The sequence below is a fragment of the Ptychodera flava genome, chromosome 4 (genome assembly GCF_041260155.1).
Source record: "Ptychodera flava strain L36383 chromosome 4, AS_Pfla_20210202, whole genome shotgun sequence".
NCBI lineage: Eukaryota > Metazoa > Hemichordata > Enteropneusta > Ptychoderidae > Ptychodera > Ptychodera flava.
The window spans coordinates 36,673,596-36,698,660 of record NC_091931.1 but is presented as its reverse complement, the minus strand read 5'-3'; the positions used below and the strand labels follow the sequence as shown (position 1 = coordinate 36,698,660).

The following is a 25,065-nucleotide window of genomic DNA, read 5'->3' as shown; positions in this document are numbered from 1 at the left end:
GGAGAAGTCTTTGATGATTTGGCGGTTATGGATAAAGAATTAAATATTTTATGATATTTTTATGGTGAATGTATCATATTTATATGGATTTGCCACGTTTCCTTGAATGCTGAAGGTATTTTCAAGAGGAAGCGCTGAATCTGGGAGCCAATCAAAGCCACGTTTTCAAATGTTTTAGGGATGAAGCTGAAGTATGACGTCATGCTGCACATAATTCAAACCTCGGTTCAGTTGAATATTTCCACGGAGGATCAACTACCACACAGCGTTCTGCCAGTCACCGCTCGAGCTCGGGGTCAACCACACTACATATCCACCCACAGTCCTTTTACAGGCTGAAGTTGTCCTGTGGAACCGCCCAAACGGTACCGGTCCTTTTCTCGTTTGTCAATCTCTCGTTTATTTTCTATATCGCGTAAATAAATCGACGGCAAACAACAACTATGACCACTACGTCAACGTTTCAGGGGATGGAGAACATCGAGAAACCAACGTCCAGGTAAGCTCACATAAAAATGCCATAAGAATAGCCAAGCGTCAAGTGGTTTGTCGTATGTTACAGTAAACTGAAATGATGAGGGTCAGGTTCAATGATACAATTTTGCTTTCCTTGCCAAATTTTGTTGTAATTTTTCACGAACACGAATGCACGAAACGCAAGAAAAACGGCGATCATCCATCATGCATCGGTGCAGTTAGCGTAGGCTGCATGCAGGCTGTAGAAAGCTTACAGTACAGTAGCATGGTAGACGGATTTCATGCGGTCGTATCTCGTCCTGGGGATATGAGTAATATATTATGCTAGTCTCATGACTAATCATGCATTGAACTACCCATCTTCTGTTCTTGTACTTCTTTTGGCAGACTATTTTAAATGAAACAAATTCTGATATGGGGTCGAGAAATCAATTTTACCAATTCAATTATTCATACAAAAACAAGAAGGGGTAAATGTCGTATTGACCGTTGAGTAGCTTTTTATTTATTCAATACTAAACGAATTGCGGGAATCAGCTTATCACATCCTTCGTCCATGCTCCCTTGATTTTAACACATCGGAATATTGACTCTGAAAAGGGTGCAGTAGTTGCACCAAGTCATTGCATTCTGTCCATGGAAGGCAACCTTTGTTTCAACATTTACCTCCATGGTTTCAATACAGTGGAGAGACTGTGGTTTCAAAAAACGAATGAAGCAGATCAAGCCAGGGAAATGCCGGTATTATGGTGGACAGAAAAGACAGTTCTATGGACTCATTAGAAAGGAAAAGTTCAGCATTAATTAATTAATTAATCCTACACTAGACACAATCTTTGTAATTCATTGCTGCATGGTCAGGAAGATATGAATTCGGTGAACTTATGAATCTGGATTTTGGGCATGTCTTACTGACACATTTGATATAAAACTGTCGGTTCAAACAGCCACTATGAAGCCTGGGCAGAGCTACGACTGGCGTAGTACTACCTATAATTAATTTTGCCAGTTATTTTAGAAATAGAATTTGCGCAATACTGCAACTGAATATTTGTTTTGCAACTGAACCTGGAACATTTTTCAGCCAATGGAATGAGGTGTATATTGCAGTTATGAGGGCATTCAGAGCCACAGTGAGTAAAAAGGAAAGAGCATTTCATTTGGAAAGCAGACCAGCAAAGGTTATACGTTGTCCTTATGATGTATATGTAGACTTACTGTTTGATTTAGATGGGGGTTATTGTGTCATGAGAATGGGTTGTAACCTTGAATATAATGACAGCAAAACTGTACAGGGACATGTATGTCTGAAAGGACAACGCTTCCCGATCACATTTGACTCAATTATGTCGGCTTGTCTCTTGATTTAAAAAAAAACACATTTCTGATCGGGGAAATTTGAAGTAAAAAGTTCAGATTCATTAATTTTTTTTTAAATGAACATGGACCGTAAAAGTGAGTGACCACGTCTTTATTAGTCACCTTTGCAACAGCATGCATTGCCAAACTCTACTGATTTTCATGAAACATTGTAATTGGGTGGGAGGTCAACTCTGTGCTTCATTGCATATGCGAAAAGTGAAGGTCATGTATATCTAAATTTACAATGGCCTTGTATTGTAGGCAGACCAGCACACACATGGTGTATGGTTTCTCTGTATACTAGTTTTAATGACCAATTTGTATCTCTGCTTTTGCCAAGATTTTTTCCCTCCCAGTAAATTTTTGGATCAAAGTACATGAAGAACCCTCCCTGATATGTTTGTCACTGCAAAACAATGTAAATCACACACACATAACAAGGTCTTCTCATGCAAGTTGCCAGACAATATCATCATGAAGCTGTGATACTCGCTCTTCTCCTGTGTTAAATGTTCACTCGTATGAGTCATACAGTGACGCATTCCATGCTTCTTTGCACAGAGTACTATGTCCATCACCCATGTGGAATTTTGCACTTTGTGAATCCAAGGTTAGCAGTTACTTGGCATTTAAGCAACATGTAATGTTTTTCTAATACTACTAAATCCCCAACAATTTTCCTCAGAGCACCAGTGCAGATTTATAACTTGTCAAACGTACACTGTAACATTTTTGGACCGGAAGAAGCCAAGAAAACATCAAAGAAGCCAGCATTGCTCTCATAGCAGTACACCATAAATGTCATTTACTGCCATAGCGGGAGCGTTGCATAATACTAGTAATGTACATAACCCCCATGGCAACAACTACACATGTAATCAAATGCAAGTGTGCAATATGGCGGTAGTTGTTAAAGTAAAGATACATGTATACTATTGTGTACATATAGTGTTACTTGTCCAAGAAATGCCCTCCCCAGGCTTTGAAGTATTGAAAAACATGAATGTAACAAAATCATTTAGTACTGGCCTGGCTTTGACTGGTACTTTAGGTGTGATCTCTTTTCATAGCCTATTGTTTTACAGTAATCCTCCGTCCATGTACCTTCTTGGTTCAAATCAATCTCTGTGTACAAAGCAATAGGTAAATGAAAATGTTTACGCTGAAATTTGTGAAACCCTTCCCATTTGATAGATTCTAGGAAGTGAATTCATTCAGAAAATTTCAATCACCTGCTGCATTACTGAAGTTCATAATCATGGGTGTATGTGACACAGAATAGACAATGTATAATGTGTGTAGCCAAAATGGTAATGACAAGTTACTTTACTGATAATGAAATTTGTCAGTGACTTACTACAGAAGCAAAACCAGTTAATCACCCTGGCATTTTTCATGTAGTACAGACGCTCACTGAAAATTTGAAATGATACATGTCTAGTAGCCACACCCACTTCCGCCGGCATGTACAAATGCAGTGCTACTGTTGTGTTGTATCTCATGTTGCATTTCCATTTCACGAGACTTTTTACCTTTCACCATGCTAGATAATTCAGTCAACAGAGAAATATCCCTGTATTACATGTATGTATTAATCACTTTAGGTAAACAAACTGTACCCTATCTATCACATTTTAATGCACAGACATAACCTTACTGTAAAACTACAGACAATAGAGTCTGGCAAAGATCAACTTGCAGTTCAGCACACTAGTGTATGTGTAAGTAGCAATAGTTTTTGTCAAACTCTGGCATATCATACTGATATAATAGTACCATGCAAATATGTGTTTTCATGAACACTAAAGCTAAATACATGGAATACACAGTGTGTTCAAGGTACTGCATACTGACATTGCTTTCTCATCTCTAGTACATGACCCAAAGGATACAAAGTTTCCCACATGTGTCCATTTTCTCTACCAGTTTCTTAAGTGATAGTGGTCCCACCATTACATGTAACACAAAAATAGACTGCTAAACCACGGTCCCTATATAGGGACCGTGGCTAAACAAATTAACTGACAGTAACAACAGCCAAAAGCTTCAGCGCTGTACACAAAGCAACAATTTTAAATGTTAATATCAGCACTTTCGTCTGCTGACAATCACATGAATACTCTTTTGTGGGGACTTGCAAAGAATTGAACTCAACACTATACACCATGCATGTTTATTCCAAAGGAAGGAGTGGACAATTTTTATGTATAATTACACATCACTAATTTCAGAATTTGAAACTGAAATAAAGTCTTTCAAGATAGCTATTTCAACATGTTTAAACCTGATCAGATGGTATACCTACATGTAATAATATACATGTAATCTAATTCAAATATTCATTAAGTGAAAATACATTGTCATGTTCAGTCTAACATCCAGATGCATTTTTTAGGTTATGTATGTCATTTAGTGGAATAATACGACTACTGATGGTCTACTCTTTGACACATGACAGGTTTGCAGTACATACTTTGCATAGGACACATGTCATATAAAATGTCATCTGCAATAAGTGTGTGTGTTTCAAAAAGTCCATCAATAACGAAAGAACCAACAGCATGAAAGGACATTATTATGTTTGCCATGCGCTATGTCAAAATAGTAAATATTGATGCCAATCTCCGTTCCTCATGTTCTTTCATGTACAATAGCCTACAAACTTTTCATTCTAGTTGCAAATGTAAATAAGATCTCTGAAGTATTTAGCCCCTAACCTGTTGCCTGTTTTGAATATTTTCCTTTTATCCTGGAAATGAGAATTCAGCATGGGGGTTGTGGCCACTGTCCTATCAGTCAAAAGACTCTTTTCTGTGCCTTGGTGCTTTCTTCAGGAGTTGAGGCTTTATGCAAATTGTTGTTTCTTTCCTTTCTGGTCTGTTACTGGACTATAAACCATATAAGGTTGTTGAGGAAAAACTCCATGGATCATTTGAGCACAACCACTGTATTTAAGTTGAACACAAAAAGGTTGAAAGATGCTGGCAAGGAGCCCATTGACCTTGTGTCAGAACCTCGCCATTGTTAGAGATGCGCCACACAACAGACCAAGACTGTCTTGCTTGACCTTTACAGTGCACTACCAGGTATATAGAAATGGCTAGGGTATGTCCTCTCTCTCTCTTGCAAAATGCTATTCAAACCAAATGCAAACAATGTCTATGACATTATACTCTGAGACACATACTGCTTGTTCACCACAAGGTCACCTCTTGAGAAATGCAAGTAGGCATGATTTGTTCTGCAATCTATGTAATGCACCTATGGTTTTGGAGGGGGGGTTTGAGTGCAGGCCACACGGGAATTTTTTCCAAGCCATTTCAAATTCCCCTCCCACAGGCTACAAAAATATGTCAGATACCTGAGGGTGTAGAAAATATAAGGTACATGTAGATAACTTAGAACTTGATATCAGTCAAAATTCTAGAAAAAAGATATAAAAGATTTCTTTTGTACTTGTAGTAATGATAGAAATGTCACATTTAGAATCAGTGTTCTAGAAATATCACTGAGCCATTTAAATGTTTATCATTTCCTACAGGGTCCTGAACCCACCCGGCGGTCAGTCCAACTTCAGCCTAGGCTGGGATGGCAGCGAAGAGGCTAAACAGAATGGGGACCAACAACCTCAAGCTCAACAAGCCCAGCCTGAGCAGGCAGCAGGTAAGTCTGACAAAAAATGTGACGAATTCAAAAATAATTATTCTCTGCATGGTTTGTTGTAATATTATTGATACCTTTAATGATTGTTATTTGGTACAGTTAATTCAGTTTTGCTGTACATTTTCATGTGTTATTTATTGCACTAATATTACTAAAAAATTTTAACCAATAATTCTGGTGAATCTCGTAGTTTATAATTTGTTTTAATATATCGGGCTCAAAAAAAATGCTCAAATGTAGAGGTGCAATCATATGCATGATGAGTGGATTAATGTTAGTTTTTTATCTTTTTTTTTACAATGTAGGATTATAATTCAATGTGTGTAGGTTTGCAGAGGTAGACATTAGCCTGAACTTTGTCACAATAAATTATGGTCATTTGGCCACCCACTGACAATGAGATGCACCTCATGTGAAGCTCACACAATCATGTGAAATTTTGATTATTCACATGTATTATAATATAAGAATTGGTAAAAAGTAACTCCTTTGAGCCCTGAATTCTCAATACTAACAGACTTCTGTGGATAACAGTACTATTTTCTGAAGTACAATGTCATCTCAGTTTTATGAGAATTTACCTTTCACCCACTCTGCATTGTATCATGCACAGCAGCTTCTACTATTGAAATGTTAAAAGTTTGCGTTCACACGCAAGGTCAAAGGGTACGGGTTAAACAGCTTGGTTGCTTCTGAACGCTGCTTCATATGTGAAAACCATCTCATGAACAGATCTCATGATGACAACTTCAGACACTGCCTCTTGCAGTCAAGCTTGTGAAGAGAACTTCAACTTAAACTTTCAGCCGTTTCTGTCATTATGGCTGTTGTCACTTCATGGCTGTGTTCATATCTAGTACTTTCATATTGAACATATACCTCTGTCTCACTCTTGGTGAGAGCTCCACTTTGATGCTCTTGCAATGGGATTATACATATGGTGATGTCTGGTAAAACAAATGCCTTGGCATTGCAAGCAATCTTTATCACACTCATAATCAAGAAGTTCATGAGGAAAAAACAAGTCTTCTACACAGCATGAAAGGAAAGTTTTCAGTTATCATTCAAAAGCACTACTACATAATATACCATACTGTTAGTATTTCTTAGCCAGGTAGATTATGGTTTGCTTGGTTTCAGCATCAACATACTGATTATTCATTTCTTTCATTTTTTTTTTCATTTTTTCCATGATTTGAAATGCATTCTTTTCAGCTGATGAAGCTACTGCTGAAAAAGTGGAACCCGAGAATCCTGAATCTGGAAATCCGGAACAAAACATTCCAAAACCAGACACAAACACAGCTGAAAATGCTGAACCGTCAAATCCAGCTGAAACAAAAGTTGCCACCCCTCAGAATGAAAGTCCACCAGAACAAAAACCGACAGAGGAAAAACCCCAAAGCCCCAAGAAAAGCCCAACATCTAAAACGGCTCCAAAATCCCCCACTCAAAAAAGCCCCCCTAAAAGCCCTAGGGGAAAGACACCACCTCTTAAATCTCCCAGGGAAAAGACATCACCTCCCAAAAATCCGACATCTGAACCCAAAACACCACGGGCAAAGGCTACGGCACCGAGAACACCACGCATCAAGGCTCCGACTCCACCACCAAGTCAGACTCCAAGGGCATCAACTCCAAGAAAGGATGATGCACGTAAGGGGAAAGCCAAAACTCCAAACAAAATTATTCATTCACTAAATTATGGATATGTTGATCCAACTGTATCTAAAATTAAAATTGTTTCACATTTAGTTAAAATAAAATTCAGTAACAAGTTTTGTTTTCTAAGTTTTAAACATAATTCGTTAGACCTTCTCTTCTTCATTTTTCAGTTTGTCTATATTTGTGCACAATTTGATTTCACTGGACCATTTGAATATGAGTAGCTGTAGAAAATCTCACAAAAGAATTTCACCATCACATTTTAGCTATCTCTGTATGCATCCCTTCACATATGCAATGATGTGGACTGTCTTTATTATTCAGCTCTGCCAAAAGATAATTTTTACTCATAAAGCACTGCAAGCCGTTGTTTCATTTTATATTTTGCCCCTTGTATCAAGTTTGTGTTGTTAACTTGCGTCAGCATGATGAAATAACTCCCTGATGTGTATACAAAAAAGGCATCTTACCTCATTCAGGGCCTGTTTTCATGTAAATTTGAAAATGAATGATGAGAGTGTTGTATCACAGTGAAACTTTTACCCACCTTTGTGCCAAAGTAAATTGTATGAATCTCTGATTCAATAAGATTGATTGCGATTTGGTTGGAAAAGGAATAGGTGAATTGTACATGCAGAGACTGATTACCAAACCCTTTGCATACATTGTTCAAAGACAGCATTGAATATGACAGAGTGATGCTGTGTTTACACAGATGCCAGTAGTTTGAACGTTGAGATCTGCATTTATGCGAGGTGTATTACAGATGTTGTCATTACTGTCTATATAGGGTACTTCTATAGAAAAGATACTGTTGATAAATTACCTGGCTGTTACATATTACATACGAGAATCTCATTCTGTACTCTGTCCTATGCGTACTGTGATCAAAATTTAAGTACACACTGCGATTAATTTGGTTTAGCCGATTAGACTGAAAAAAAATGACATGCACATTTAAGATGTTGTTTACCTTAAATCAAAGACACTTGGAAACCAGGCAGTGATAGATATATCACTACAACAGTTTTGAAATTTCATTTCAGATAGACACATAGATTTTACACCGATTGTACATCACTTGAGAGAAAGAAGATCAGGAAAGATATGAATAAACAGTATTTGCTTTCACATAGGCAATTTAAATCGTAGAGGAGGACTTATCAGAACTGAATTGGAATTACTTCCTACATTTAGATTGTACAGCACACTTCAGAGCAACTGCTATTTCCATTTCCACAATACTCCAGATAAATATAGATTGTTGCAAATTAATTCTAGCATTCAGATGAACCATAAAATGTTCTGAAGAGGTTCCATTTTGACTTCAAACATACATTGATCAGAGATTCTGGTTGATTTTCAGACATGAGAAATAATAACAAGTCGTTGACTTTTAACTTACAGATGGAGTTCATGCTTTGAGTGACCCCCGTGCAAGCACAGCTTTGTCTGTCTCTTTCCTTTCATGTATACAACACACGATCATTTGTCATTTTCCGATGAAAACAGGCCAGCCAGTTATGGCATGACAGTGGCACTCAAACTTCCCAAAACGATTCCCACCCATCTTTTATATGATTTTGTCATGCTCTAGTTTATCCTCTGTTGCTTTGCAAAACGGTGATTCCCTGTATAGTAAAACAACGGGAAAATAATTGCAAGTTATAAAGTAAAATAAAACTGAAAGTGATGTTTAGAAAATTATCCAAAATTAGATCCTCCCCTATATGTATCACTAATGGTTACTGATAGTGACAAAAATAAATGCTGATGCAAGGATAAACTTATTTAGCTTTCTAGTTTCCCTGCTTTCTGTGTTTGTCAGTATTGAGCACACGTACCCACCTATCACTGCTCTCAGCTCAAATCTAGCCATGATATTTCTTTGATATTTATTTTTAAAAAATGTTTGTTTTATTATTTATTTTGCCACAGCTTCACCGGTTGGGTTTGCTTTTCTGCCCTCCCCTCCACATGATCGGTGTGTTGCGTATGTTGCATGTGGAACTCTGTAGTGTTTGGTGATTTTTGTTCATGATGTAAGTTTTCGTTCAAGTCTAAACACTCTGCGCTCCATTCTCCTCTACCTCATCATCATCTTGTTCAGTACCTAACTTGCACCCAATCCCCACCTTCACAAGATTAAATAAAACCATAACTGACAACAGCTGTTTTCATCTGTAGAGAAATTAACTATGCATCACCAGTGCATGTTTTTTTCTTCCGAACCACAATACAACATGTGTCATTTCATTCTCAATGTAGGAGAACCTAAAGGGGACATGGTCTTTGGACCCTTGATAATAGAAACAAGGCCGGGCAGTGGCAAGAGACACTATCAAAAGAGTATGTATAACTTACTAACACCGAAGTGCAGTGTCCACTAGTGTAGGTTTTGGTCATCTTTGAAAAAAAATTATCCATAACATCATTTGCTCTCTGATTTGTTTCCACAACTTTTTTTCACAAAAGTCCAGAAATTCTCTACCATACTAACATGACTGTTCATTAACAAAGTAACTCATGATCATCAGAATGCATGTCCATTTTATCTTCGGAAAACTTAGAAATCTTTATTACATCACTCTCAACCTCAGGACATAGAATATAATTTATAGACTTATACGTAGATACATAGAAACACATGAGGTTGGTGCATCTATCGTGAAACATACACTGTAGTTATGTTTTCTGGGAATAGTTAATCCCTTACAATACTAAAGAATGTATAGCTTACCTTTTATATTGCAAAGTTTCTATTTAATTCTAGCATATAAGCATGAGACAGCAAAACTTTTTCATCACTTATAGTAAGCTTATCCCTGCTTTTACGTTGCATTATTTAAATTTTGACAAACCCCCCAGCTTTAGTAGGACTGTATAATGAAATATTATTTGTACACATACTGTAGGAGAAGTTGACACCAAAGGTAACCTGTTTGGTGGTGAGGGTGCTCCTCAGTCAGATAAAAAGCCTGGAGGTAATCGCCGCAATGTCTCCACGCTCTATATGGGTGGAGATACTCAGTCCCCTGTCAACGCTAACGGTAAAGCCACCAGGCGTCAGTATCCTACCCGTGAAAGTGACAGTTTTGCCGCAGTCTATTGCCGGGAAGGAGAAAGAGGCACTGGAGAAGGTGATAAACTCTTATAAATCCCTGTGAAGTTGGGAGGATTTTTGATATCCTCATGTGCAATAATGTGATTCATAGGCTGTTTTCCTTTATGTTTCTTTTGCTTCCATCTGCATGGTGATACACTGTTTTCATTGATTACCAGCGTCTCATGCCAGATGACTGCTATCCTCTCTCTTTTGGCTTCTCTTTGTGTTTCATCAGTAAACTTGGCAAAATCTGCTGGCTTTTTAAGTTGCAATTTCTTTTTTTTCTTGTATGTTCGCTTTCTAGATTCTATTTCTAGTTATCTCCAATTTTTACCGTTTCAATTGATGCTGGTTTGAAATGGCCTTGCTTCAAGTGCGGCATTTTTTTTTTTAACTTCTGAAGAAAATACGATCCTCTCCATGATTTGAGAAGTATCCAACTGCATCCAGCACTCTTCCTTCTAAAAGCTAATCTCGCCTGTCCTGAGACCAATCAAGCAGTGCAGCTTGTGTAACCACTGGTTACATGTTCACAACCCTATCGCTAGCATCCTGGAACCATCTGCAAAAAAAAAAGACACTTGATGCTATCTTACATTTATTTGAGTGAATGTGACTTTAAAAACAATGATATGGTGATGGAATTAGAGACATTATATATAGACTTGATTTTTTTATTGTAATGCAGAATTAATGCATAGAAAGTTTTTTTTCTTTGTCGCAACTTTCTAGAAGTTCTAAGATGTTTTCTAGGAAAATTTTTGTTGCAAGTAACAGGTACTTCCATGATTGATATGTGGGCGTGGACAGTGAAAGTTCAAATAATATGATATAATAAACCGATGTGCAGCAAATCAAACACATTTTATTTCCAAAATCAAACAAGTAGCCCTTTTAGTATACCCACTGACAGTTAATACTGGCCCAGGGTTCTCCAAGAGGGGATTTTAAGGGGTGCCATGGGCACCCCTCTGTTTTGTTTCATATGTTAATACAATACAAAGGAATGCATTTTCATAACAAAAGGATATGTAAATTATACATTGTTATGTAAATTGGCCACCCCTCTGTATTTCCAAGCTGTGGAGAACACTGCAGCTGGAGTATTTAAAGCCATAGTGTAATATTTATCTCAGAGTTTCAAAGTACTACTTAGGTTGATACCAACTACAGTCCATCTTTTAGGAATATTAGTACTTCAGTGTGAACTGAAGAAACTCAAAGGTTGCTGAAAATACAAGGATGAAGCCCTTACAGATTACCAAGCGATGTGGGAATACTATGCATTCACAGAGTACTAACATTATAAGTAGAGAATAAATAACGTTGTCATGACATCAGCATTGCTCTGTCAGACCACTTTTCAGTGTCTGGTTTTTTTTAGACTTTTTGAGCATGCTTGTACGTAATTTGTGATAGTGTAACATTTAACATGTTTCGTACTTAAAGCCCTTGTTGTCACAAGATTGTTGCCGTGTCCTTGGGAACCCCTTTCCCAAGTCTACCCATAATGTATGTGTGAACAGATCAATAATGCTTGTATACCCACAGTGGCGTGACAGTATCATTTTCAAGTTGTCATTTTCTCCAGCAATGGGTGTACCAATGATTTGTTACACACCACAGGCTGTTAGCAGTGTTTTTTGAACAGAATATAAACACACCTGTACAGAATATAAACACACCTGTCTTCCGTGTGCATGGTACAAGAATCACTCCATCCCCATTCCCACTTGTTGGTCTGGAAGTTCAGTGCACACAGAAAGAGGTGCATGGGGATGCTGAGAAAACTGTTCAGAACAACCTACCAATACGTTTTGTACATTAGTTGACATCCAGATTTTAAAAGTTTTGCAGAATGATCAAGTAGAAGACCTATTATCTGTTGGCTAAGATGGACTTTTCCTGAAGGGAAATATACATGTACCAGTATATCAGTGATAAAAAAACAATTAGAACAGAGTATTTGTATTTTCACAACTCATTGCTGTGAATGAAGCATTGATATGATCTAACCCTGGGTCAGTTTCTTCTACCCAATGAACTGACCTGTGAAAATATTAATTATTGTTATGCTTGCTAGTATTTTACTGTTTGTGGAAGCCAGCTTAGCACACACACTAAGGCAGCATGTGTGTTGTATGTTGCAGAGACGTTTTTTTGACACTGCAAAATGTGTGTTATTTGAACAGGCAGCACCAGATTAAATCACCCCACTGATTCAGGGTTGCTGTTTTTAATTGAGTTGAAAGCAGATCACCATGTTTTTTGATATCAGACTTACAGCTTGGTTTTTGTCTGTTAGTAGCTGTTAAATTTTGCTACTGTGTAAATGCTCAGTTCGTCGAAGAAACTGAGTTAAGAATCCGCAAAGGAACTCCAATGTAATGGGTATCATTATAAAAACATGCCAACAGAAAAGAGATTTAGCAATGTGAGCAAACTTGTTGTTCAGCTGTCCTTTGCAAAAGCTACTTGTCCATGATATTTTGAAGGCTTTGCCTTTGCACATCAGCTCAATGAACGCAGTCGTAATATAGAATTCAACATGACATTGGACAGCCAAAACACAGCTCACACATGAAATTGTAACATGTGGTTGTTTAAATTTCCATATTTTCAATACTGAATCATTCTACTTTTTACAAATACTGTGAGCAACATAAATTATCATTGTACCGTTGCAACGTCAATCTTAGCCTAATGTTGCCATGCATTGTTCTCTCCTCTCGACACTCTATCACAGACAAAATCAACCCCATCACTGGTGCCCCTGAGAGTCACAAGAAACACGTCAAGCATCAGGAAGGCGGCAACCCCATCACCCATGGTGGCAGTACCGGCGTAACCATGACCGACTCTCCCTCTCGCCGCAAACCAGACCGCCTGAAACCCGAAGAGTTGCCCGCAGCCGGCGTCAAGGCATACGGCGAGGAACACTCCACTCAGGGAGGTCGTGTCCCACCAGGTGGAAAGTCCAGTGGTATATTCTAAATAGTGTACTGACTCTCCTTCCCTGATATCAGGGAGAAGTCAGACATGGAATTCAAAAAAAAAAAGATTTATTGCACAAGCAGCCTTTCAGAATTAAGATGAAACAGCTAGCATGAAACGAACAAAAAAAAATATTTGCAATTTGATTGTAGCTCTGATCAGAGAAGAAAAAGGAACGTACAATTTTTTATTCCCAGCATGAGTGTATATGCTATGCAAGCTGTTGAGTCTTTCATGCACGTGTGAATGGACATTTGCTGTTCATGTATTTGTAAAAGAATCCTCTAAATATAACGCTATGTAAATGTAAATTATCATCATGGCACCTAACAGGTGTAAGTACATGTATGTATGTGTAGCATTGCTTTCTGGGTACTGCTAGCTGGATCTCTCTCTTTCATTTTTAAGCACATAGATTTACAATGAGCCATAACTGCCACCTGCCTGATTAGAAATATTTTGCATCCTTTCTTTTTTTCCCCCACACACACAATTTGTGATTTTTTTTTGGTAATGTCTTTGAACATCTTTATGGTCTTTTTTTTGTATCTCCTTACAATGGACAGCATGGGATTTTCCCTTGCATGGGCAAAGTGAAGCTCTATGCTTCCTTTGTATGTTCATTGTCGATAAAAGTAGTACTCTTGTCTCCTGCAATACTGCCGCTTTTATAGCATGAAAAAAAACATTTGAAAGTACTAGACCGCTGAAAGTACTTAGTGGAGAATTCCATATACCCAGTGATCAAACGTTGATCTGATTTAGAATTTACCATCTAGGCTGTTTTGCTTGGATGTTTTGCGTGGCCTTTCTGAGGGTTGGTTGATCAAGAATGGTCATTTGGCAGACTTTTTATGGAATACCACTCTTTCCACTTGTGTGTCCTGTATGTACGCCAGTGTTCCTACAAAGGAAAGGTTTGTAATTTCTCTACTCAGGCTGTACATACTTGTCACACATGCTGAGTGCCTCCACTGTCAGGTGACAATTCTTGATCTATATTATGCATCAAGACTTAGACGTAGGACAAATAAGCTATGCCGAAATCATTTTATTTTTTTGTCTTTGGTCCTTTATTGGTTCTTTTCAATTTGTGACAGAAATGCCTTTCTGTTGATCAGAAAAACGTCTGTCACAATGGAAATTTGACCAACTTGAAAAGACTGACTGAAATCTAATGAACAGCATTCTGCATTTACATGTCAAGAAAACCACAACTTTGTAAACTTTTTTCCAACTTTTGTAGGTTTTATCCATGATAACACTACCAGATCTTCTTATAGATAACTTTAAGGGCGGCAGACTTTATATATTCTCTTTATACGACTACAGATTCAGAAGACTGTTGGTAGAGTTCACAAGTAGCTGACAATAGTTAGTTGAAGGGAGAAATTGCACAGATTTCCAAGAGAGCCGTCAAAAGTAGGTTTTAGATCATACACGTGGGAACAAAAATTCAATCATGGCAATTTATGAGATTAGCCAATACCGTAGAGGACCACACATGCTTGAAGGTGTAATATTGCTACCTTGTCATATTTCACAGCAGATGTAAGAGCTATCATTGGAATTTATCCAATCACAGACCAAAAGTAACACCAGCAGTTAGTTTCTTCTTTTGTGACATTCAAACTCTATGAATATAATGTAAGAAATAATACAAGACACCCGTTTCATGATACCATATGCTTGACTTTGTTAGGGATTTCCAAACTTTTTTGTTTATATGTGTTTGTACTATTCGTATGTGTGTATGTGTGTGTGCACATGTGTGTATGTTGTTTATATATTCATGGGCACATTCATCCAGCCTAGTTCAAAAGTACTTTAATGAGTAGCTCTGCGTTTGTTCGGTCTTTATTTTTTTTTTTTTTTGTTTATTTGCTCTTGCCTATGATGTAATTATTTTGTAAAAAAAATGAAGTGCGTCATTTATACACAGAAGAGTTGTATAAAATATTTGCAAACTACAAGGTTTTACATTACAGTAGCTGAAAATGCAATGGCCAATTTTTCTGAAAAATTGTGATTTTTTTTTGAATTTCATCATTCTATAGCTACAAACCCAATAAACAATGCTTCCCACTTCAAAAGCTTTCAATGCTGTCTCACTTCATTTTGTGCTGTCTCTGTCCACGCGGACATCTGTCATTTCATGAAGTGCCCTCGAATGTGGCCTGAAGGTCAACTTGGCATACCACTAAGACAGGTTTAAATAGGGGAAAACATCACGTAGTATTATTACTTTTACTAGTCTAGGACATTTTCATTAGAAGTTGTCTCATACTGCTACATTAAAGTGTTGACTTGTGGTGCAAGTTAGGGGGCATGCTGGTGACATCTATGAGTGCAGGTGATACTGTAAAATAATAAAATCTGCAGCTTTGCGTGTTGCTTTTGCATCTGGCCAGAAAACTTGCATCTAGTGCCTCTAAAATTGCAATTGAGATACTGCTGTGTCCTCCAATGATTGATATGTATCGACTTGTCAAATATCCCTATGATTTTGAATCATTTTTGTCAGGTAGTACACACGGACAATATGAGGATTAGGAAATTTTAGAATTGTCTGGTACAAATGGGAATTGAAACCACATGACAACAGTACTGACAGTACAGTTGAAATTATTATCAAACTTGCAGTACTGACAGTTGTAGAATATCCAGAATATGTAGTTTACTGGAAAGGTCTTTATGGTATGCTATCAGATCTGAAATTACACAAATAGTTGTGTCTATCGTTCATCCCTCACCAAAGCTCTATTTCATATTATCGTTGAAAGTTAATACTTTAATAATGATGAAAATTTTGATAGAACAGACAGACTGTAATAAAAGAACTCTTTGCACTCTGAGGTCGCAAGCCTCAATTCACCAGCCAGTACACGGACAATGAGAAAGTGGCATTGCTTCAGTGAATAAACCCTGCCTTCATTTTCTGCAAAAACAAATTTGGCTTGTCCATCGTGAGGTATAACTAAAGGTGAAAGAATATCATGGCCAGGCCTAATCCTTCGTCCTTTCAAGATTATTTGTGGATACGTGTGTGTGTGTACTAGACTCCATCGTTAAGCCCCGGACCTGCAATTTGAATCCCCCGGCTCAAAAAACTCAAATATACACAGAAAATTTTCCTTTGGTGTCTACCGAGCCCCCGCCCGTGCTCGAGGCACTCCGCTAGTGAATTTAGCTCAGACTGGAGAATGTATCTATTTCTCAAAGAAATTTTACTCCTGACAATATCGCGTTGATTGTAGCACAGACCCTGTGATAGTACTACATGTAATAGTGAACCAGAAGTGCACGGTGAACAAACAGGTCAATGACCGACAAAAAAATTATGACCCTTTTCAAACTTGGTAAATCCATTATGAACTTACAGAATTCGGTAGACCTTACCGAGTCCCTGTTTTGTGAATAGTTAAGGTTGCACCAATATGTGTTGGGTGGGTGTGGCAATGAAAGAGGGTCAATTTCGACCAGTTGTCAGTGTGACATGACACCGAGCCACCTAGATAGACTGGATTTTTATCGAAATTCGAGCCAATGAAAAATCGAAGTTCCCAAGCATTCTCGTTTCCGATTGGGTTTTTATTGTTTTACTTTTTTATAGCAGGTCGGCCTGTTACTGTTAAGCCGTTGCCCGCATAGAGAACAGTCACCTCAAAATAGCCGTTTACTAGTAACAGACCCACATGAATTTTAATGACCCGAGATTACAATAGTCTTGCTGCTGAGCTTTACTGTTGTACTGTTCTGTTGGAACACGCCAGTCTGACCTTTCATACAGACGTTACAATATTACATTAAGCGTTTAACGGTGAAAAGAACTGTCTGCAGCGGAAATGTAGTCCCTAAATCGATATCTCGTTTTTAAAAATGATTGTTACATAATTGACAAACATTTTGCCCGGGCCAGGGCCATGAAAATTAACTGTAAACCTAGTTATCTGTAATTGCAATTTCGATAATCGATTTTTGTAAGATGAGTCTCCAATAGTTCTTGTCTTTCCTTTGATGTAATTTGCTTAACTCCTGTTCCAGACTTTTAAAGGTACTACAGTTTACCACAGTTCAGCTCGACTATATTATGGCAGATCATGATTATGACAGATACGCAGATTGTTGAATGACAGGGCGCGCAGGCCACACACCGTGGCAGTTCGAAAGTCGTTAAAATCGGCTGTAGATCAATATCGCTTTTATTCCAGCGGTAATTCCCATGAGTTCATATTATTCGCCACTTTAAATCCTTCTGTCGGACAGTTTTCTCTGCAAGGTCATTTAAATGAATTCTGCTTTGATAAAGCTCAAAGTGAAAACATCAAGGAGGAAAACTGTCACTGTCTCGCATAATATTTTGATATGGGCCTATATGTGCCTGAAAAAAACAATAATAATAATAATAATAAACCGCACATGAAAGTCACGGTATCAGAGTAAGTTTATTTTAACATTACAAGAGCTATGAACCTCGATAACAGATTCCAAGGAAAACAGAAAATGCAGGAGACATCTAGACATTAAAAAAACTAAAGAAACAAAACTACAACATTTATAATTCAAAACATGAGAATTTACATCAAACATGAAAATTAGCAATAAAGGTAAGTCGATATTTGTATTTTAAAACGGTTTTCTGCAAATGTTTCAGAGTCAACAGATAAATACAATCACGATGTGCTATACAACCTTTCGAAAAAAGACTTATTTCTGATATTTTGCCTGAAACCTAGAGCGTGAGCTGTTTTCACTAAGCAGGCACACTGGTACATGATATGGTCAATCAATAACAGAGATAATAGAGCATAGAATCTTCCTGAAACGATTCCTTTTGGAAATGTTATGTATGATCCAAAAACAGTGAGTGTCTGCAGCTTAAAAAAATTGGGAATGGAGTTTTGAAAAACAAACTTCTACGTAAAGTCACGGTATGGTATGTGCCCAAGAAAGCGTCAAGTTCTGGGTTTTTCTCTACTCAGTCCAACTAATAACAGTTGGGAAACCAATCCACGGAGCAATATTATGCGTACGAGTGTGTTTGTCGTTGCTATTCGATGTCTTTTATCAGGCTCTACAGCATTCTGGATACAAGTTACTTATTCCTTCAGTTTCTTCAAAGGGTAAGCCAGAAACCAAGGAATAACCGATACGCGTGCGCCTTATCCTTCAACCTGGGACAATCCAACAGACAACCGTGATAAAATAACTGTATAAGAAAGAAATTTCGTCGCAAGTCAAAAACTTGATCACGACATTGCGTTCGGAAATACCAGCCTTTAACTTCCACAGTTGACAGACCCCACTAAATCTGTCTGCAAATGGTAAAAAATTTTGTTGCTGAGTTCATTGCCCGAAAGGATTTTACAGTTATCCTCACAAATACTAAGAGATGAAGAATGACATTTGGCACTAGACACCTGCAACTAGCAGATAAAAGGGGTCCTAAAATTGGGCCCTGAGGCACCGCCACTAAAAGCACAGGTGCTTGATGTTGATGTCAATAATTCTACTGTGCATTACGTATTGGGAAAAGTCCTGTAGCGCCATGTCCCATCAGATGTGCCACACAGATTCTTTAATATTTGCGTCCAAATGCTTATTAATTTCACCATGGAGTGACCGTGATTTCACACGTGTAATGTCAGGTACTGGGTACTCGCTATAAAGGTATACGCCATGATAATTCCAAAAGTTGTTCAATGGGCACATTTTGCTTTTCTTTTCGGAAATTTAGTTTGTCAGTGTTTTTATTAAAATATTATGCTATTTATCGAGTTCGCAGCGGGCATTGCTTGCATAAAAGACTAAATTCCATCAGTCAACCATCGCCTACCATAGCCACTAACTTGGAAGTTAAAGGGGTGAGTTTTTATCAACTTCATCGTCAAACAAATTGTTTCGCCGGACACAACTTTCAAAGGAGAACGAAAAACTTTAAAAAATATAACATAAGTAGTCAATGTCAATAGATAATATTACGGTAACCGGGGACTGTCGACTTATGATTTAAGTGTCAAAACGTTGAACAGTGACAAACTGACTTTAAAGTGACTATGTCGCTTCTTGTCACCCTTCAAGGGACTTTGGTTGCCCCTACTGAGAGCATTCCACTATAGCAACCAAAAATAGGTTGGCCCGGCCTTTGACCCCTTGTGGTCGTAATTTTCCAAAGAACTTCGCAGGAACAAACGGCTGTAATAGCAAGAATAACACTCCCTTTGTTTATGTGTGACTTTTGCGTACCTTTGTGTTTGCATTTCCAAAGACCAGCACAGTTATAAAACGACTAAAACATCCGTCAGATCCGTACCGCATCGCAGAACGATTTTGACCAGATTTAGGCTACTTGGCCTATAGAATATGCACAACCTTGCACTTTTGTACCAAGATAATCGAGAAAGGTGATGTTACTACGAGACAAATTAAATTGATGAAAAAATACAAATTTATAGGAAAAGCACCAAGTAAAAGAATGAACGACATTTCTGCTGATTTCGCCTATACATAAATTCCAGACGGTTTTCAAATTATATTTGTGCATGCATGCGGCTTGAAAACATCCATTGTGTGAGTTTATAAATAGCTGTCGTTCTCTGTGAGTGATAGAACAAACGCATCCTCGTACCATATCAAACAACAATGTCCCCATTGACTTCCAACACAGCCTTTGAAGGGTTCACTTATACATCATGCCTAGGTAAAAGGTTAAAATAAGTTATAACTTATGCGTTTGGCGCTCTGCTGTTACTCACACGCCGCTGTTTGAAAATATGTGTAACAGGGTACTTGTAAGGAGTTCATTCACAAAAGAGGGGCGAGGAGGTAGAACCTCTTTTGTTTGGGTACTGGCTGCCCGGTGAATAATTGTTCTCTGTTTTATTCTTAAGCCAAAGATGACCGCCCAAAAGGTTAACATAAAAAGCCATGCAGAGTAAAGGTCGGAGTTCACAGAGAGTATATATTAACTCCAATGATTGACAGTCAGCGTTTTGCAATTATGCGTACAAACAGATTCGTATGGTGTTGTATGAGGTACAGAATTCAGAGAGATAAATGACCGAAACTTCGGGATAAGTAGGTGGGGGGGGGGGGTAGAAGCGAGAAAGAAGAGAGTTTCTCCACTCCATACCAGTCTTTCACCGATGGAATACCGTTTTTGACACAGAACTCAATACCGTATACATAAAGCATAGTTCCATCAGTTTGATTTGGGGTCACCCCGATCATGGAGGTAGCAGTACCTCCATGCCCCGATCGACTTAAAAACCAATATTTACCACATCGTGTATTGCAGCAATATATGTTGTTTGCATGGTGGCTTATATGATCTTTTGAATCAGTTTGTGCGGTTTTTTGAAGTTTTTGTTTATGTTTCTGTTTGTTTTTGTGTTTTGAGTGTCGTTGTCATTCCTTTGCCTTGATTGAGAGCAAAGCATGTCACGTGATTAACTCAGTCTATTCAATGTTGTATATAAAGGTCATTCAGGATGGACAGTTTAATCATCGTGAAGTTTTTCCGACCTGTGTTCTGTTATTGGTATTCAACTTCTTGGCAATCCTAACTATCTTCCCACTAATATTCCCAGTCCGGAAAGAAATGCATTTGACCTGGCAATACGGTCAACTTGCCTTCATGGCTAGATGTAGGAGGCTGACTTTTGTTATTTATAACTCATCGGCCTTGAGCCCGCTAGCTGGTGTAAGTCTGTTATTACAGTCAATGAAACAGCCTTCTGGTGTGTTTAGTTCAATTAATATTCATATTTTATTTGAAACTGTACGATTGAACGATATACAGCAGAGTTACGAGGCTTGAATTCAGATAAAATTAGTTGTATCTTAGTAAGCCTATTGCGCAGACTCCACTGTTTAGCATCCTAGGCATGAACCGAAGCTGACAAAATTTGTCATGTGAAATAAAGGGATGCAAGTCTCGGAGGGCATTGGCCAGGTCTAAACCCTTTCAATCTTCCGCCGTGCAAAGGTCCTGGGACAATAAGAGTAGACAAAAGGATAGTGCATTGAAAGAGTGAAATAAATCTTAAATTCGACCCACACAGATGCCCCAGAGGCGCATATTGATGTATCAAGTACAAACTTCTTTCGTTTTTCTCCGATCTGTAAGTTTTTTTTACTGCCGTCATGACACTTTTTACATGGCATGACCCATGCAAAGGTCTGTCCTCTGATTGAACTAGTTTCTGTCGATGTCTAACGTGGATTCAAAATTTATTGTATTCTAAAGAGTGTCTGGTAGGTCAATAACACCTTTGCCGTACTATTGTGATATACCTGCCATTGTTTGCAGTGTTTGCCTAACCCGTCCACACATTCTCTCTCCATAATCAACTCCTTAACAAAAGTGACGTACAATATGCACCATAATCTATCACTTATGTGCTGTTCATCAATCTTGGCTGGAATTCCAGTTCCTGGCGCAGGAACAATGAGTGAAGACGTGCAAAGGCAACAGACAGTCCCAGGTAAGATGCGACGCCATCGAATGCAACTAGCATTGTTACCGAAGATGCGCTGTGCAGTGTCTATGTTACTATCTGAGCTACAGTCATGACCCCTCAAGCGTTTTACATTTACCGATGCCAGTTGGCCATCCACCTCACTTTCACCCTGAATCTGTTTCAACTTTGGAAGACAATATCCTGGTTGTATAGAACAATGTCATTTTCAGTTTAATTATCAAACAAATGAACTCCGCTGAAAAGATTTCGCAATTTCCCGTGCTGTAGCGGAATGCACAGCTGACACCGCCAATTTCCGTCTAGTGTTCCTGTTTAATGAGCAGATAATTTAAATTGATTGTCATCAACTGAAACAAAGCTGAACAATACAGATGTGGTCATATCAGAGACTACATAATCAATTGCAACACAAAAACAGCCGAAGATAGCAACTTTGATGGCACCTGGAACTCTCTTTTTGTGTAAACTTGTGGGACAATTTCAAAACATCTTTTGAAAGCGGAGGTATATCGCGGTTGGTTCAATACACCCCAATTTCACACAGACTCGGAGAAGGACAAAGATTATTCGGGTGAATTACAACATAACAGTATGACATAAAGTAAGGCTCTCTTTTGAAAGATAGGGAGGGTGAGAATACGAGGAAATCTTTTGTCCCATTTCTTCGACCTGTAGATTCGGGGTTGCGTGTCCAGGGCATTCTCTACAAGGGTAGGAACAAGGAGAAGTAATTTCTCGCTCTCAACCATTCACCTCAATCGATGTGTTGCGACGTGATACGTGTACATATTTGTATCGATGTTTTCTCGCAAAACATTGTTGATATCTTGTTCCCTTATTCTTTAATTTACAGCATCTGGGTTTAATGCGTCAGGTCACACATTCCTAGCGGCGATAAAGTACAAGGGAATACATTTGCCATTGCATCATGAACCACTAAGTTCAACGTGCAACGGTATACCGTGTGGGTCCAGGCAAACACACACAAGACACACACACACACACACACACACACACACACACACATTTGTTTATATATATATATATATATATATATATATATATATATATATATATATATATATATATATATATATATATATACCATATATACCATATATACCATATATATATATATATATATATATATATATATATATATATATATATGCAAATACACCGCGATATTATTTAACTCTGTACACAAGTGGGGTCATGTGGGGGTCACTAGAGTTTGCAGGCAACTGTTGACTCTGTGCATGGCAAAGGTATAGACACACACATACACACACACACACACATATATATATATATGTATATATATATATATATGTGTCTGTGTGTGTGTGTAGGTGTGTGTGTGTATTATAAAACAACAAAGTAATTATATATGTAACTTAAATTGTATGCATATATATATTTATGTGCGTGCGTGCATGTGTGTGTGTGTCTCTGCAAAAACTTTCAAATACCATCTCAGTCGAGCAGAGATGCCGTTGCTATGTGCGGAGTCAACAGTTTGCTACGAACTCTTGTGACCTCGACGTGACCTCTGCTTGTGTGCAGAGTGAAGCAGTCGCGCTGTGTTTGCATTTTTAATTTGATTAAGTCTTGATTTATTTCGGGGTCACAAACTCGACGATCCTAGATTGGAAGTCTGCATACAGTACACGAAGGTTATAGCCATGGTACTTTCTCTTAGTACTTTCAATAGAATGAAGGACGAATTTAAGACTTGAAGTTGTACCATATAAAATTGGAAAACGAATCCACTAGGCTTGGTCTCAGTCAATGTTTTGATGCAGAACGTCATGATAAGTCATACCACAGAAGAATGAAATGAAATATAAGAAAATAAAAATATCATAATGAAAGAAAGTAAGAAATTAAGAGGTTTACAAAGCGACACCGTTCCTTTTTTGCAGCTACTATCGTCCATACTACTGTTTCCCTTTCATAGGCATATATTTGTGAATTTTTTTTTATATTAATGTAGATCCATCCAGTGATTCTGAAAAAGCTGACAAACAGATCAAAAATGTTATGAAACAACGTACAGCACAGCTTTAGCCAGCTATACCGTTTGTAAGGGGTAAAGTGTAACATTGTGACTGCAAAAGACGATTCCCAGCTAGACTACTCCGTGCAGTTGTATACTCCAGTAAAAACAGGAGGACCCAGCTTACTCCTTGTAGAGGGCGCTCAGGCCGGAAAATGCCGAGAGAGTTTGACCCGGTTAAGAAGGGCTTGACTACGCAGTGGTACGGGTGGGCACAACGTAGGAACGCGTGTATTTCTGTGTGTACGTTTCACTTGTGGTGTGTTTGTACCATCGTGTGTCCTTGTTTCACCTACAGCATTACCTTCAAGGTGACAGGCTTACTATTAATGTTCAGTATCATTGCACCGAGTTCTGCCCACGGTGAAAACCACCTGTTTTGCCTACTAATTACTGCCCGTCGCTGCCCGTCCTGAATGTAGCCTATCTATAGCTACAGTAATCACATAAATCATTTATCAGTTTTGATATATACTCCTAATTGTAAGTTTGATCAAAATCGAGACCACATTCAAGGGCTATGCAGACTGTCCATGTAAGCACACACAGTGACAAGAAGGCGGCAAACACCTACTCACCAAGCACATCGAATCGGCGAAAAGAAGCATAAAAAGCTAGGCTTATCGCCAAAACAAACGCGCCAAGCGCTAACAAAAACCCATACCAAGCGGCCCTTTTCAGGGCCACCAAATACTCCAAAAAGGGAACTACCAAAAAATACGATAAGATGACATAGAACACACAAACACTTAAAAGAAATAACAAAAATCGTACACATAACAAACAACTGAAACACAACATTAAATACAAAATAAACAATCACAGTAACGTAACAGAAAACATGGCCGTGGAAATAAATCAGCTATTTCCAAAGAAAAGCCGACAACAACATGAAATTCAACAACAACCTATCATCGCTCAAACTATGAAACTCCGAAAAATAGTACTAGGCAAAAGCCTTAAATTCATTGGGACACCAACAAAACCAAACAGAATAAAACCAACTCAGGATTTCAACAAATAAAGTCGTATAATGTGACTACGCTACATCGTGAGACACAAACAATCGCAACAACACCAATTCAAAGAAAAGTCAAATTGGACTCCACGAACAACAAAAAACAAAAACTTGAAAGCTATCTGAAGCTGCTAAACTCGCACTTCTAGAGATACCCTTTCAAACAAGAAACAAAACATGTCGCGTGCCAAAAGAATCGCGATAAACCAGCTTGCAAACATTGGACAAATTTTGGGAA

The 25,065-nt window shown here is 38.1% G+C and overlaps 1 protein-coding gene across 1 annotated transcript; it reads left to right on the top strand.

Moving 5' to 3' along the window:
• The first annotated feature begins 212 nt into the window (after positions 1-212).
• LOC139131641 (uncharacterized) lies at positions 213-15,360 on the top strand. Its single transcript, XM_070697791.1, has 6 exons — positions 213-499; positions 5,381-5,502; positions 6,718-7,158; positions 9,436-9,516; positions 10,083-10,307; positions 13,020-15,360. Exons 1-6 carry the CDS (start codon positions 444-446, stop codon positions 13,265-13,267), a joined length of 1,173 nt encoding a protein of 390 aa, XP_070553892.1. The 5' UTR covers positions 213-443; the 3' UTR covers positions 13,268-15,360.
• Positions 15,361-25,065: the final 9,705 nt, after the last annotated feature.